The following is an 18,250-nucleotide window of genomic DNA, read 5'->3' on the forward strand; positions in this document are numbered from 1 at the left end:
TTATTCAAAACTAATCATATATATTTGAAATTTCATTTAAATTGGGTCAGATAATTAATAAAAAATAAAAAAATAGTTGAATAAATAATTATAAAGTTGATATGATTTAAATAATTTATATGCTTGAGGAATAATATGACGATAAGAGTTAATTATCATGTGCATATAAAATTGATAAGATAAGAGAAGTTTTTCAAACAGTAAAAAAAATTTAAAGAGTTCTAAAATTAAATAAAAGGGTAAAACATAGTTTGAATAAAAAATATAAAATTGAAAAAAAAAGTTAGTAATTTTTAAGCTAATTTATTTTCTATAAACTAGTTTATCATTTTTTATAAGCTACCTCAAGCAACTTATTTTAATAAATTACTTGAGATAGCTGATGAAAAATAAATTACTACGTATATCAAATAAACTTATTTTGATAAAAATAACTTATAAATTATTCAATTACTCTAATAATTCCTTTAGAGATATAATAGTATTTTACAACTAACATGCTATTAAAATTACTTTTAACATGTAAAAATCGTCTTTGTTTGTTCGAATTATTAGAGTTTCATAGCATGTTTGTATATCTTTTAAAATTATGATAATTACTTCCAAATCACAATATTATTATGATTTTTTCAAAACAATTATATTTATTTTATACTTATTATGATTTCATAATTGATTTAGGCTGATCTTTACCATCAGGCCAAACATGTTATTATATACATACATAATCACGCTTTCAATTTCAATTATTACATTTAAAAGATTGACTACCTATCAAATGAATGTCACACAGTTTTTAACATATAACTAACATGAAGATTAACCTAATCGTGAGTTGGTCGTTCATATTGCCATAAAAGTAAGAGAAAAAATACCTCGAAAGATAGAGGAAAAACAAGAAAGGAAGCGAGTAAAAAGACAAGACGTGTGCACAAAAAAGATTCCCTTGATTTCTTAATTCAATCAGTCATAAGTCCAGGCCATGAGACTGTGAGTGAGACTACCTGATAAGTCTTCTGAGACATCAATGGCTATACCACCAACAAAGTTTCCCAACTTGACAAAAAAGTACCCAGCCCTTTTCTTCATTAAAGGGTATCAGCCAAATAAATTTGGGCTTTTAAATTTTTCTTTTCATATTAACTTTTAAAGTCTAATAAATTTGCACATACTATATACTCTGCAGTACCCTTCCATGATGTAACTACTCAATAATGCAGTGAGCGCCACTGCCCACGAAATTAAATAATAATAAAAAAGCTACCCATGAGATTAAAAATAAATTCTGATTTCATGTGTGATTCCATCATGGAACAATAGGTTGTATGAGGCATAGCCGCATAGCTGTAAAAAAGACTCACCTTAAGTGGTGCAAAGAAAAATAATGAGTTTGGTTATTAATTTATAGCTGTTATGGTAAAATAATTAAGAGTATTTTAATAAAAATAATAATTAATACTTGTCACATATTATGAGAAAAAATTATATATTTATTGTATAAAATATTTTTACGTTATCATTTAATAAAAAAATTAGTATTTATAATAAGTTCATTGATTTTATCAAAATTATTCTATCAACTAAAATTTGTGGCAGAATGATCATCATTGAATTATTTTATTTTACACTGTAATATCCGATTATTATTAAACTTATATTCTATTTGCAATCATTTGCTGGGCCAATAAAATCTTGATGCAAATCTGTGATCCATTAATACACTCTAGCATTTTGTTCACATAGCACTTTCTTAACAATATTGATGACGAAAGGGGGTTGAAATTTCACCTTACAAAGAGAAAGGTGGTCCTCTTATTTGCTTCTTTGTAAGTTGCAACTAGCTACGTGACGAGTTGACGAGGCCCTTCTTCTCTAATAATAGTACTTTGCAAACCCAGCCACGAGCCACCTTCTTTCAGCTTAATTTCAGATTATCATTTTTTTTAGCTAGGAGATAACAATTACAGTGTTTTATTTTCTTTTCCTGTTTTTTTCCCCTCTTTTCTCCGGATAACAGGCAAGGAAAAGATAGCAGCGAGGGCACCAGGAGTTGAAACTCTCGATGCAGTTTGTAACGCACAATAACATCTAGTTGCAGCAATACCAATTATTTGTATGTTTGGATGGAGGTTACTAAAATAGATTTCGAATAAAATTGATTTTATAAATTTAATTTTAATTAAAATTAATTTTAAAATGACGTAATTTATGTTTGAATGTTTTAATAAAATTTAATACAAAATTTTAACGTCCAGAATTAGTTTGAAATTTAAAATCAATTTTAAATTCTTCTCTAATATAAAACTAAACATAACAAAATATATTTAAAATTAACTTTAAACTCAAAATCAATTCCTCAGCGTCAAATTAAACACCCACAATATTAAGAATCTCGTGCGGGTGGTGTTGTCAACGGAAAGATGCTTGATAATTTGTATGTATAGATTTCTGTAAGTAATTGCCAACACTCTATCCTTTTATTTTGAAAGTTTTAAATCTAAAAATGAAAATGCAGCTAGCATATATATCACTGATCTAACATCACAATTGAATAAGTTGTAATATCGTATTAATTAAAAATGAAACAGAACTAACTTAATCATAAAACTTAGTTCAAGAAAAAACCTATTTAATACGAAACATCCTATCTCACTGCATAGTGCAGACACTTCCCTAACATACTGCAAATTAGTTACATTAAGAATGTGAACATTGTAATGCTTCAAATAGACACTGATATTTATGAGTTAAATTAAATTAAAATCCACATATATATGCAAACTCATTGACAAAGCTTAAGTAGTATATTAGTGGTATTTATCGTTCCAGTATTCTTCTTATACATATTCTTATGAATAATTAAATCGAGGATATAAAAGTACAATGCATAGTTGGCTAGGGTTACCAAGAAATCATAGGGTCTGAAGAACCCACCCACTAGTATAGCAAAGACCTGGCAGGCAGACTAGTAGTGCAAGGGCAATTAAGACAGCTGTGCAATGCCACAAATAATGCTAAGCCATCCAGCTGTTTGATTAGATATAACCAAGTGTACGATACCAAGAGAGATTTTGTCTTCTTGAATTGAAAAGGCCTCACTTCAACACTATTATCATTCAATGCCTGATCCAAAATCTCCACCTCAGGCTGCTTTTAGATTTGCATGTCCCAAAATATCCCATGCCTTTTGTTATTTAATATTTAAACATCCCCCCCTCCCTTTCCTCGTACTGTCTAAACATGCCTATCCTCCTCCATCTTTCTCCCTTTCAGACACAATTCTAACTCAAAAGCCCTAGCTATCTTTGTTTTCTTTTAAAAAAAAATTGCCCTAGCTATCTATACAGCTTTCTTGTTCAAATAACCTAGACAGGAATTGCTTTCTCCACAAGATATTTATGCCACTAGGGCTAGGTTGCTTGTCGATGGGTGACTATACTATGCCACTATGCTTCATGTGATGGATCAATAATTAAGATCTATATTATACTTCTTCCTTGCTTGTTTGTGTTTGAGTGTTGTAATGCTTCAGATACAAGCATGGCCTACAATAATAGCCTTGCGAAAGATAGTAATTAGTTGTTTCTTGGATAATTAGAGTAGGGTTGTGTTCGAGGATTGGTGGAAGATATGGAAGGGGCTCACTTCAGTCCAGTCCGAGTCGGTGAAAAATGACTGAAACTCAGCTGCTGACTCGTTGGCTCGAGAGTTCACCATTAAGATAGATTGATGTTCGGCACTCACGCCATGTAATTAAGGTGGTGTGCTTCTGATCCAACGATGCGGGAGCTGCATTCAGTCGTGACTGTCACGTCTTGGACTGAAGGGGCCTCTTCGTCTCCTACATCCTTCACTCATACATACTTGCTTTTCTTCAGGATATTGTTTTCTTTTTAATAGCTTAGTTAATGTTATTGTAGTGTACGCAGTTTTTGTGTGAAATTTTCTAACATAGATACTAAGAGCCGAGCTATATATTTACAGAAAAGTTCAATTGATTAATTTTTGCATTGTAGAAGAGCTGAATGTTACATTATCTTCCTATGTGAAATTGAGGTGCACTTATTATATATAGTTTTCCCTTTTTTAATAGTGGTACATTTTACACGAAATAGAAGACTCATCTTGTATACTTATTTGCAGAAAACCTGGGTGGTCCAAAGTTTAAGATTGGAACCTACTATTGTAAAGGAGCAATATCTCCAACGGCTGATGGGAGAAGTGGAGGCAAAGTCGAACTTTCTAGTGCAAGATCTGCTTAATGTAGGACAATGTCAAAGTGGTACTTTTGAGATTCTTCAAACACAAATCCCCAGCTGTTGAACAAGACCTGAATTGAAAGCAGATTGCATCACGAGAATTAATGTCAACCATGTTATAATTCCATACAGATTAAATTAATGTTAGCTATACTCTTTGGGGGTGGTTACTGGTCAGTGTATAATTGCTTGATCGGAAATGTTCAGTGAATCCAATTTGTTTATATATAATTAATTTGTCATTGCTCTACTGAACTCAAGTTGTTGAGTTAACTGCAAACATGAAAATCTAATATGTTCGGTAGCATTTTATTTCTTCTTGTGACTAAAAGAGGTCTAATAAAAGACCATAAGATTGTAGTAGGTGAAGCCTTGACTTCAGTTTTGCTTGCCTGCAAGTAAGTTGAAGGGAACTGCTGAAGGAAACCATCAGTTCTAAGGAGTAGCCAGGAGAAGCAGGAGCTTAACCTCTGCAAGCCCTTTTTTTTTCTTTCTTTGTCTACAATAAATCAAAAGAACTTGATGATTTCTTTGCTTCCTATTTTTTTTTCTCTCATTCAAACATACCATTAATGTGTATCCCTTAGCTTTTTCTGAGACCCATTGATAGCTGTGACCAGCGGTTCACTGCCTGTTTCTCCAATGCGCCCGGTTCTAGGTTGGTTTCGACTTTCGACGGGATAAGATTCTGAAAAAATTTAAATGATTTTTGAGGTAGAGTTTGTACTGTTCACAGTTATTTTAACCTAATTCAATGTGTTATATTTTTTTTCCAAGTCTAAAATTTTCAGAACCTGATATTACTTTTAAAAGGTTAAATCATATTTTGTTCCATTATTTTAAAGAATTTTTTAATCTTTTAATATAATTATCTTGGATTTTAATCTTTTAAATTAGGTTCTTTTTTTTAAAAGGTAACTGTTTTTAATTTGTTTTTGGTGAATTTACTATTTTCAATTTAAACTATTTTTTTACTTATTCAAGAAGTATTTTTTTTCATTAGATTCAATATTTTTATAAAAAAATTCAACTGTTATTTCAAATTAAAAAATTTTAAACGTAATAAAAGTCTCGAAAAAAATAAGTCAAATGAAAAAAAAGAAAAAAATATATATAAGATTTCAATTTTTTTTTTCTTATTCTCACAATTTCTGTCGTGTTTATGTTTGCTTTTTAGTCGAACATTAATTTGATTTTATAATTTTTATGTAAGTCAATCAAATGATATAAGTTTTATGCTTTGAATCAATTAAAATTAAAAGTGTACTCAAAATTTTCTCAAAATCAAAAACAAATATTTTTCAAATGGATTAATTTGACCTTAAAAAAGGATAAGAAAGCAAAATAAACTTTTAAAGATAAATTACTAAAATGATGATAAAAATAAAATTAAGAATCAAAAGTATCAATTTAACCCAATTATAATATTATTATTTATTTTAAAATAATTTTATATAATATATCTTAATATAAATTATATATAATTTAGTTGATTAAAATATTATTTTAATTTACTAAATATTTTTTAGAAGGGTTAGAAATATTTTTTTATCACACTTTTTTAAACTTAATATTTTTAATTGATTAAAATTTATTAAAAATTATAAAATTAGAAAAGAGAGAATTATTATGATGTTATGATGTGTGACTCATCAAATTTTATTATTTTAAAAGAATTTGATAGTATTTATGTTGAATATATTGTTTTCAAACACATAACTCTGATAAACTTTTGGTTGAATAAGAAAAATTAATTGTGTCCTAATCATTCGACACTCATCCCTAATTGGGATATTAATATTGGGCAAAGTTCTTTCGTTAAGTAAAATGTCTCTAAATTTCTAATCCGTGACGTGCAACATAAACTTTGCTAACTTGAATTGGGTTTTGTGATCTCTTTCGTTGAGTAGTACCTGTTTGTTCAACGTAAAAATAAATAATTATATGAGAGTTAAAAATTAATTGTTTTTATTAAATTAGCTATAACCTGTACACCTCCAATAAGAACAAGTCGTTGATAGGAACCATCCAATAAAAATAGAGAAAGTCCAACTTATCATGGATTCATTTCATCGTGATATATATATTTATTTTAGGAATAAATTAAGTGATAAATGATAACATAACAGTAAATTGAATAAAAATTACAATATATTATTTTGAGATTTATTAAAGGTATGTACATTTAATGTGAAAAATATGTAATTTTTAATGAAATCATGTATTTAATTTTTTTTATAAAATATATATTTATATTTTTAAATACTTAAATATAAAAAGGATCCAAATTATTTTTTTATGGGTCCATGAAATAAAATTTTAAGATTGATTCTAATTGATTCTAGTGATATTGGATTTAATAAAGTCTTTGAATTTTAAATCTTATGAATAGAAAAATATGATTAGGTAAAAATAATTCTACTAAAAATAATAATTCAACTAAAGATATGTGGCAGAGGTTCGGCCTTCAAAAAAAACTACCATGCTTATTTTGCAATCTTGTTGAAAAGACCGCTAGGTATAATTAACAGTACAATCAATATCATTATATTTTCTTATATTTGTACACTAATTCTTCGTTATTTTGTAATTATTATCTTTTTGGCTATACAATCTTAAGACTATAATATCTTCTTGTATTTTAAACGTGTTGCAATACTATCTATATAGTTTCAATGTGACATCGTAGTGTCTCTATCGAGAATAATTTTATAGGATTTCATTAATACTTACGCTTATTTTTTTTTTTAAGATTATGGAGGGACGGGTGCGGGAAGAAAGAAAAGACTAAAAGAAACTAATCTTCCTTCATTTGGTTGAGATAGTGGAAAGAGGGTCTCCTCCTAAGTTTCATTGTAGTTTTAAGTTTTGTCCATATTTAGCCAGAAAACAAAATATAATAGTGTCTTCTTTTAAAGAAAGAAAAATACATTTTTTTAGGTGGAATGAAAAAAATACATGTACTTATATCATATTTCATTCTTTATTAAAGATATTTATATTATTTTACATATATATGATTTTTTCCCCTTTCACTATCTATTCAATCAAAAAAGTAATAAGAAAAAAAAATTATTTTACCAAATGATCCAAAAACTAGTTGTCTCACTTCCTACTATTTTTCTTTCTCTTTCACTTTCTTTCCTTAAAAAAATGCCCTAAATATATCTTCCATATAATTTCAATGACCTCATAGTATCTATATTGATATTAGTTTCTCTCTTTAATTGCGTCAAATACTTAAATTCACAGAACACGTTACCACTGAATTCATATGTTATGTTTTTTTTTAATTCTCTTTCACTATTTTAATTTAAAATTCAGTATGCAAAACTGTTGAGACTTGAGACAAGATTAAAATATTTAATAGATAAATTGTTAAAATTTAATATATGTTGATATAAATATAAAGAAAAAATTTAAACGAAATAATTCGGTTCAAAAATACTTCTCAAAGCAAAGAAACATTCAAATAAATGTACACTAAACACATTGGCTGATGTAAGAGGGTATGATAGAAACACATGTGAGCATAGAGGATTATTGGAGGCAATTTGTGGCGGCGTAGTGCACCACACAAGCTGTTCAGTGATGACAACACCACTCGTAGGAGTTTAATCTATGCATCAAAAAGAGACTATTTTGGGCACCATTATAATGGCAAGTTGGTGGATGAGAGCATGATCCATCTTATTAGAATGCGAATTCGTGAGATTGAGATGGAGGAAATGAAGGGTAAGGCACCTTCGGACTGGACTGACTGGGAGAAGTATTTTGAGAATTATGGTTCGGATGTATGTGAAGCAGTTGGATTGTTGCGAAGAATGTTAATGAACCACTAGACCTTCTTTTGCACTGGCCATGGTAGCTTTGGTTATGTTAAGCATGTCCTTGTCAATGTTGCAACTTTTGTTTCATTTAGTAGAATTTGCCAAAGGAATCATATGGTATCTCTAGCTTTTGCATCAATCTGAGATTAATTTGAAGCTATCATTATTATAAAAGGTATTTTAAAGTTAGTTATTTGATAATTTTTACTAAACTTTTCAATCTTCTTTAAATTTATTATCATGAAAATATTAACTTTTCATATGATAATTTTTAAATTGTTTTAGAATTTAATATTTATATCGATTTTTTTAAAAACTGTCTTAAAATTTTTAACTTTTTGTTTAAATAATATTAAAAAAAATTAATAAGACGGTTTTTTAGAAATGAATGTTATTCAAAAAAATTTAATATTTATTTTGCTTTACGGTTAGTCATTTTAAAAACATTACAATTTTGTATTATTGGTCACTTCCACGCAAAGAAAATAACTTTTTAGATATTTGTTAAATGTAGCAAAAGTTGGCAAAGAAAAAAAAAACTCAAAGCTACAAGAAACAATAACCATAGATCAACTAATTTTCTTAATAGATTACACTAAATTCAACTATCATTATAATGAAGTCTTCCTCTCTTTTCCTAGTGGCTAATATACAAAATTCTAGGGCGTTCTGTCTAAAACCCCATTCCCAAAGATTGGTTTATCTAACCTATTTGAACATGGATACAAGATATAATAAAGAATGATCTTCAAGGAAAATTGGAAGCGGGAAGAACTTCGAATATGTTACAGACAGTGCTATTCAGGTATCTGATACTGAAGCAGTCCATCTTGCAAAGGGCGGCTCCACATCTATATTTTATTGAAATTTTCATGCTAATTATAGTTTATTGAAATTTGGTTGATATATAGAATATTTTATTTTTTTAATTAGACATTTCACTTCATTAATAATGTTTGATTGATAATAATTGATTTATCAAAATAAATTTAAATTCAAAATTTATTTAATAAAAGCCATGCTATCATTTTTTTAGGGTAATTAAATCAAACAAGTTTTTTTTTATCATTCTACTTGTTACTTTTTCTCCTTTTTTTTAATTTTCATTTTTAATTACTTTCCAACAAAAATTATCTAAAGAAAATTTGGTAGAATTATATAAACAATTAAAAAAATTACCATGAGTATATATTTTGTTTAATTAAATTGTTAAATCTTATGTGAATTTTTATTTTATACCTTAGTTAGTTTATTAATTTTCTAGAAAAAAAATTATAATTACAATAATACACTGTCATGTGATCAAAATAATCATAAAACATTTTATTTATTAATTGTGATATATGTAAAACGTTGAAACTATGCAACTACATGTGTAAAATGTAAAAGCATGCCTGCAAATCATAATAAATATGTTTAATTAATAAGACAAAATTCTACTGTAATTAAATAATTTCACTCAATTTTAATTATCCCAAATCAAACGTATAAAAAAAACAATGAACTAAATCAAATTTTTTTTAAGAAAGACAAAATGGATCATGCAAAATATTAAAGTTAAGAGAATCATGCCTAGAGAACACTCTCAATAATAATAATTTTTTTATATAAAAATATATTCAAATATTTATTAACATATCTACTAATATAGATTTATTAAAATTTAAACTAAGTAATTAAAAATATATTGAAAAAATTCCAATAATATAAAAAAATTACTCCTATAAAATATAAAATATGAATTTAATATCAAGACACGAAAAACTAAACTATTTTGATTAAATAAGAATGTTAATAATTTTGGAGAGGTAATAAACAATTCCCTTAAATAATTCCGAGGCTCGTTTAATAATATTTTCTTAAAAATCAAATATAGTGCCATATGTATTTTCTTGGGTTTTTATCTTTTCTTTTTTAAATAGCAAGGACATCCTTTTCACTCCCTTGTTTTTCAAAATCGTAGTTTTCCTAATTCGAATAATATATCTAGAATTTAATTATTACAGAACTACCGTTTAAGACATAAATTATATTTGGAGATATAAGATGTAAATCTCATTCCCATAACAAAAATAAACTAATTATAATAACATGTATGGGGCTGATCAGCAATTAATTGCTGATGTATGAGCTGGTATCATCTTGGATCCCCTTGTGATTAATGTAATCAGTTGTTCTAGGGAAAGAAACACCCTTTTTTTTTTCTAAGAAAAAATATTAGTCTCTCTCCTTAATTATAGAATTTTTAAAAAAAATTATTTGTTTCTTTTTATAAGATTTTAAAAAAAAAATTAGATGTATTAATTATTTTTTTCTTATATATTTTTATTTAATTATTTGTTTCAAACATTAATGAAAAACAATTAAATGAATAAAAAATAAAGAAAAATAATTTTAAAATGATAATATAATTATTTGATAAATTTAAATGATTAACTAAATTAATTATTCTTAAAAAAAAATTAATTGAAAGAATTTTAAAATTAGAAACCGAGATCATAGTAAAATCAAGTGAGAATTATCCTTCATCATATCCTTTTTCAAGAATTTTTAATTTCTAATGACTGCATTATTTGGGAATCCGATGACAACATATTCTTCAAGTAAAAGCAACTCATTATATAAAGTGGGTCAAATCATAGCATTTAATTACATGAGTTGTATGGGTCACAAATGTCAAACAATTGCACTACTTATGAATAAACTTATCTATCCCCATCCATCCTCAAATCTAACAGATCAGATAGTGGTTCCAAATTCCAATCAATTAAAATTCTATATGCTCTATGTATAATTCAAAAGAATTGAATGGTTTTTCCAAATACCAAACCAAATTCAAAGCATCTAATGAACAATATTCTAGTCTAGCTAGCCAAGATGAGCCCCAGCCAAAACAACCTTGGCCAATTCAACCAAATGAAACAAAAGCACAGCAGAAGAAGTTGGAACACTGATTGCAACCAAAGCCATGGCCCCAAGAGCCAAACTTGGCCTGGTGTTCATCAATTGGGACTGCAAAACTCCCACTGCTTCACATATGATGGAGTCATACTTGTTATAATAGCGCTTCTCCCAATCCATCCAATCTGAAGGAGGCTCATAGTTCCTCTCTATCATGTTCATCTCATGGATCCTCTTCCTCAGTATTATCATGCTCTCATCCACCAACCTTCCACTGAAGTTCTGATCCGCTGATCCTCTCATGGAAGCCTTAGTTGGAGCAAACGAATTCATTTTCTTGCCATTAGAACATGGCCTAGATGGTGAAAATGGATGGAATAATATTGGTGAGGAATTGAACAAAGAAATGGATTGCATGTTAATTTTTGTGAGTAGGGGAATCGATAATTGAATTGGAAAATTGTCTAGTGTGTTGTTGTTGATTTGGTGATGGGAATGGGAGAGGAATCATGTTATATTTATAGGCATTGGGGGTAGGTTCTTTTTGTTGGGCTTATTAACGGTAGGACCTTACACAAGAAGTTATGCGGCGAAACCGTGTTTATTTTAATGGACAGTTAATACTCTTAGTATCGTAAAAACGCGTTTTTTGCTAGAGTGTGCAGTTGGGTTCGGGGAAGATGCCACATGTCGACTCACAAAAGCGTGACGCGTGTCTGTGGAAAATAGAGTAATCATAAAGTTCCTCGAAATTCTCTCGAGATTAATGGGATTCACGGTCTTTGACTTGCACAGTACTGTAGTATTTTAAAGCACAACTCCATGCGTTCCCAACTACAAGTTGATGTTTAACATATGTTGTGTTTATATATTCACAAGAAATTTGAGTTAGTTTTAATTTTTTTTATTAACCAAAAATAATGTTTTTTAAAAATTGGCTTTGAGTTTTACACAAACTTAATCAATTTTGATCCATTATATTTTATAATTATTTCGCTTTGATGCATTAAGCTTTTAAAGTTTTATTCTAATATTTTATATTTTTTAAATATATTATTTTGATCATATTTTTAATTTTTTATTAAAAACGTTAGTATTTTATTAACCTTTAAAAAATATCAAAATGATATATTTCAAAAATACAAAAGACTAAGACAAATTTTTTAAAATTTAATATACAAAACAAAACAACTGTAAAATATAATTAAGCCTTTTAAAAGTGACATTAAACCTTTTAAAAATAATTAACTTTACATGTTTACCATTAAAAACCTCCATTATCTTTATTTTAATTTTAAAAAATAAGAAACTAAAAAATCATCATCTTTTTCTAACCTCTTTCTAGATCTGAAAAAGTTAAAAAATATAACATCATACGAATCGAATGACATCAACACATAATCTCGCTGGAATTATAGAAAAACCAAAACTTTTCTTACAATTATGCTCTTGGAAATGAAATAAAGGGAGATAGTTATCTTTGACCAAAGACAAAAACATGACTCTAACTCACCAATTAACCCAAATCCAAACAAGAAAGTCACAATGTGATTCTTGGCGAGCAAGACCTCCATTGTTGTGCATGATTGCGTTGGGCAAGTAGAAGATTTTCCATTTGACATCTACAATTGAGTTTGGCTAAGATGAGTAGTGCAAAGAGGGGTTCAACGATGCGTTTCATTGGAAAATTATTTTGACTAGCCTAATTGATCAAATCTTATCTACAATTGGGCATTGTCGGTGGCACAAATGAGAAGATTGTTGTCGTTGGGTGATGGAAATGGGGGTAGGTCAACAATCTTTTTTGGTTGATGACGAAAGACAAAGCGACTGAAGGAGAAAAGTTCCTTACCCATTGTGTCTGAAAACAATTGATGAATGAAATTATTATCATTATTAAATGATCAAATTGAATAATAATAAGAAAAAGAAGAAGAAGAAGAACAACAATCACAGACAACATGAGAGTGAAGGATGTTGTTGTTGTTTGTGGTTTTAGATTCATTTTTTCTTCATTTACTTAGTGATTTTTAATTTTTTGAATAAAAAAGATAATGACGATTTTTAGTTATCACTATATTAACTTAACTATTTTTAAATTTAAAACACTAATAGATACTAAGATTTCTAACAAAAAATTAAATAAATGATCAAAATAATATATTTTAAAAATATAAAGGATCATGATAAAACTTTTAAAACATATGAAAGTAAAACAATTATGGAATATAATGGATCAAAAGTGAGATAATTGAGTAAAAAATTTTAGCCTGTGTTAAAAAAAACGTTTAAAGAGTACTATTAACTCTCACTATTAAAAAAAGTATAAAAGGAGGGCGACGGCATTTTATACTTTTTATATTTATTTTTTAAAAAAGGACGGCATTTTATTATTGTATTGTTAATGTCAACTTTCAGTTTCAGCTTCAGGTACTCTGCATCTTATCTGTGTACTAATTTATTAATTAGTGTGGGTGTGGGTGTTGAGTATGGTTCATGATGATTGATAAAGTTTCCTATTTCCGGAACGGTGAGAATATTAATGGCAAACACCCAGTTCCAAAATTTTGGCCCAAGACAAGAATGAATGGGTATGTTTGAGATAGCGGTAAAAATTAGATTATTTTAATAATTAATTATATTATATATATAATTGCTTATAATTAGAATTCATTTTTATTTAGATAAACTTGTTGAAAAATTATTTTTTAGATTAAAAAATAGTTTTTTCTTAGAATTCTTTTTACAAAATTCAACCGATGTCATTAATATCCAACATATTTTATAACCAACATTTTTTCATTGAAAACAACTGAGAAATGAGAGAAAACAATCTTTCCTAAATATGCTCGATGTTCGTTTACATGTGATCCGAGAATCTTCCAATGGACATAAACTCTTCCACCGAGCCTGGATAATTTTGAAGTTTGAATTACTCTGGCCGATATTATTAATTATTATCCATATTGGAGTATGTACGAAGTTCTTGATAAAGAAATATTATCTACGTGAAGTTAAGAAAGTTAATTTTTGTTAAAAAAATATATTTTTAGGAAATTAAATTTAGTTTTACTTGAACTATCTACTTATTGATATTCGTTTGACCATCTACGATCGATGTTGATTTATTTCTCTTATTAAAAAACAAGAAAAAAAATAAAGTTTATAGAAATAATGTCTTTTAACTTTTTTAAATGATAAATAGTTTTTAAATTTCTGTCCAAAAAAGTGGTTTTTAAATTATAAAAATTATTAGACGAGTCATTTAGAAGGCAAAGTTAATCAAAAGTACGCAATATATAGTGTTAACGGAAATATTGTATTTTTGTTGTTTAATTTTTAAGAAAAATAAAAATCTAATTATATTTTTTTACCTTAATAAATTAATTTGATACATTTTATTTCTAACTTTTTTAAAAACTTATGAATTTTATCTTTTGGTGACATCACATGCCGACAAAAATGTAAAAGTTAAAAGTAAATTTTGTTAAAAAAAATGGGGATAAAATCTGTCAATATATAAAAAAGTTAAGAATAAAATTTGTAAAAAAATTCAAATTTAAATGAAAAGTATAATTAAGTCAAAAATAATTTTTTTTCGACTAAGATAGTTTTGTAAACTTTTGAGACACCCCGCTATATTAAAATAACTATTCTTGAATATCTTTTTTTTCCTGTCTGAATGCAGTTATGAATCTCATCTAGGATGGTAAAATATATATATATAAAAGGAGGATCAAATTATAACTATTATATTATTTTTATAGTTTGATATAAAATATGATTTTTATTGATCTAATCATTTAATTGTATTTACATATCATCAAAAAAATTTATGTCAAATTTCATGAATAACAACAATAAGATAAGTTAATGATCCGTGTTTTAATATATTTTTAAATGTTTATGTTACTTTAATTTTAATATATATAAATGAAGTAATAAATGATTTTTTATTAATATAAAATTTTATATATGTAATATCTGTGAAATGAAATTTTAATTTAAAGATGAATTTTAAGAAAATATTATTCAATTAAAAATTACAATATGATATAATAGTTATCAAGATTACATTGATATAATTTGATCTCTCATTTTTATATATATATATGTCAATTTTAATTGGTATACAAATTAAATAGGAGACTTTTTTCTATTTTTTATTTGGAAAATAATTACTTGCGAATTCATAATTTTGATAATCATTTATTACGTTTCTAGAGTATTTTTTCTATCTACAGTTGGTTAAGAAAAAGTAAATTAAACTTCAAAATTTTGTAAATGCTTAAACATAAGTTTACACATATCGGAGCAAGTAATTTGAAAAATTGATTTTAATTAGACTAATATCTGCATAACTAAAAAAATGTTTTAAAGTCACACTTCAATGTATAAATAAGTAAAAATCGCATTACCTCATAAGGCAAAATAAATATTTAAGCCATAAAATTACTACTTGAAGTAAAAAAGTTTACGTATAATTGTGTTGTAAATTTTTGTCTATATATATATATATATATATATATATATATATATATATATATATATTGGGAGATATATTAAATGAGATTGTAAAACTGAGTTAAGTTTATAAAATATTTAGTCTTCTCATAAATTTAGATAAAAGTTTTATGTTTAATATATACAAAAAAGTTACGTACATATAAAATAATGAAAATGAGAGAGTGAAGAAAATTAATTTCTATCATATAATTATATAAAATTAATCACAGTTAAAAATTATTTAATAATCACGTGAACACTTAAAATATCCCCCTATTTCATCCCAATTTTTTCAACGATTACGTGTTAAGAACATAAAACTTCATTGTAAACTGTTCAACAACAACAAAGAGTATAATAAGTTATGTATGGTGCGAATATAATTTAATTAGGCCAAGTTAACTTTTATCCATATACAAGAGGAAAGATTGAACCTGAAAAAAAAGGGTGGATATATCAGTTTAGGTTCTTGTTAACATTTTATAAAATAAATTTGACCTTATTTAGGTAAATTTTTCCATCTCTATTAATAAGTATTGGTGATATATTTTTAATTAATTAAAAATATAAAGAACTCAAACCAAAATCTTTATCCTATATTTGTTAGAAGAGAAAGTGGAAGGAAAAAAATAGAGAAACAAAATGAATAATGAAATATATTTTTTTGTTTGATTGAAGAGAAAGTAAAGGAAATAGAGAGAATAAAGTTGACCTATAAAAACAGAAGTTTATTTTTTTTTCTTTCCATTTTAAATTTTAAATGGTTTTTTCCTTCTTATTTTTCCTCCACTCAATCAAACGGACCTAAAAAAAAAGTATTACTACAAAACTAAAGTCAGACATGTTGACTTCTGAGTAATTATATGATTATATCCAATCAACATTAATTATCTCCAGTGGACAGGTCATTCGGGTTCAAGGTATTGCAGGAAAATAATTCCTGCAAAATTAAAACGTGTAGAAGAAATTGTCAAGGTGATCAATGCAAGGGCTGATAATTAAAACGAGTATTAGCTAGCTACGTAATATTTGCAAAGGACAATATCACATGCATGCTATTTAGCGAAATTAAATTGAGTTTCTTTATCAAATTAACTATTTCTTTAAATATTTTTTTATTCTTTATAATTTAATATTTTTACTTTTTATTCTTATAAATTTATTTTCTTTAGTCATTATAAATTATATTTATTTTATTTTTCATTCTTATAACGTTTAAAATAATACTTTTTACTGCTTAAATTATTATCTAAAATATTTTAAGTACTAAAAAAAATTTAAATTTGACTGATAACATTCAAATGTTATGCTGCGTGCCCAAAGTTTTGAGTTTATTGCACTAGTAGACCTTAATTAATAATTAAGGTGAGCAATTTAAGAATCAAATATGTCTATATAAAATAAATTTAGAAGATCCGCGTGCCAAATTTGTACAATGCAATTATAGCATCTTATTTTTTTTATTCATCTTTAAGATTGAGTATCAATTTTTTTGTCCTTGTAGTGATTATTACAAAAATTGTTTCATTACATTACTAATTTAATAGGTATATAATACTACCTTTGGATATTTTTATAAGAAATAGGTTATAATGTAAAATACATTATTACCTACTTGTTTCTTATAAAAAAAATACCGGAGATAGTATCAATTTAACAAAATCCAAATTTTATACCAAATTAGAAAATGCAAATTAAACATAATTTATTTGAGGATTTGGTTAAGGAGAATGCTAGCAAGATACTATTTGTCATGCTTCTGACAACATGCGAAATGATCGTTTAGGGGAAATTTTTTTCTAAATTGTCAAATGAGAATAAATTTTAAATAAATAACCAAAAATAGATAAGTAAGAGGATATCCATGATTTTCAAAGTCGTAAATTATTTTATGACTTTTTTGACTGTAGTCGTAAAAAAGTTTACGACTTATTATTTTTTTAATGCAATTTCAAAGTCATATTTTTTTTATATTTTTGATAGAGTTTACGACTTCAAAGTCCTATATATTTTGTATTTAATTTTTAATATTTTTGTATATTATTTTATTTAATGTTTTCATACTTTTGTATTTAATTTTTAATATTTTTGTATATTATTTTATTTAATGTTTTCATACTTTTGCATATAATTTTTTATTTAATATTTTCTATATTTTTATATTATTTTATTTAATATATTTTCTACAAATAAAACACTAATAAAATGAAGCTAAGGTGGTGACTATATGTATGACTTTAAAGTTGAATTCGTTGGAATGCACTACAATTAAAAAAAATTCTTAACATAAGAAAAAAAAGAAGAAAATATTAACAAAAATAATATAAAAAGGAAAAAAAAATAAATAAAACAATATAAAAAAATATTATATAAACAATATATAAAAAATATAAAAATATTAAATAAAAAAATAAAAATATAGAAAATATTAAATAAAACTAAAACTAAAAATATTAATTTAAATAAAATTATTTATCACTTTGAAGTGGTAGATAATTTATGACTTTTATAAAAAATATATATAAAAAAATTTGCGACTTCAAAGCCGTATTAAGAAAAAAAAATTATAAAATTATAAAAAATTTTATGACCTCGGTAGAAAAGAAAAAAAAGTAAAAGTTATAAAATGATTTATGACTTTGAATTCAAAAGTCGTGAAATATCCTACTATTTATTATTTTTTGGATATTTATTTAAAATTTATTCCTATTTGATAATTTAGAAATAAATTTAGCCCTAAAAAGATCATGTCGT

The 18,250-nt window shown here is 26.1% G+C and overlaps 1 protein-coding gene, 1 long non-coding RNA gene and 1 other non-coding gene across 3 annotated transcripts; 2 read left to right on the plus strand and 1 right to left on the minus strand.

The window, feature by feature from the left end:
* The first annotated feature begins 3,120 nt into the window (after nt 1-3,120).
* On the plus strand, nt 3,121-4,793 carry LOC121174290 (uncharacterized). The gene is made up of 2 exons (XR_005890281.1): nt 3,121-4,056; nt 4,144-4,793. It is a non-coding gene; the product is annotated as an uncharacterized lncRNA (long non-coding RNA).
* MIR4414A (microRNA MIR4414a) lies at nt 3,675-3,802 on the plus strand. Its single transcript, NR_048762.1, has one exon. It is a non-coding gene; the product is annotated as a microRNA MIR4414a (primary transcript).
* A 5,894-nt stretch (nt 4,794-10,687) lies between the features above and the next one.
* Nucleotides 10,688-11,584, minus strand: LOC100795681 (uncharacterized). The gene has a single exon (XM_003555895.5). The coding sequence runs from the start codon at nt 11,405-11,407 to the stop codon at nt 10,958-10,960; it is 450 nt and encodes a 149-aa protein (XP_003555943.1). The 5' UTR covers nt 11,408-11,584; the 3' UTR covers nt 10,688-10,957.
* Nucleotides 11,585-18,250: the final 6,666 nt, after the last annotated feature.

The sequence above is a fragment of the Glycine max genome, chromosome 20 (assembly GCF_000004515.6).
Source record: "Glycine max cultivar Williams 82 chromosome 20, Glycine_max_v4.0, whole genome shotgun sequence".
Taxonomy (NCBI): domain Eukaryota; kingdom Viridiplantae; phylum Streptophyta; class Magnoliopsida; order Fabales; family Fabaceae; genus Glycine; species Glycine max.

Excerpts from the sequence above, each read along its gene's own strand:
- LOC100795681 (XM_003555895.5), bottom strand. The coding sequence starts at position 11,407 with ATGCAATCCATTTCTTTGTTCAATTCCTCACCAATATTATTCCATCCA.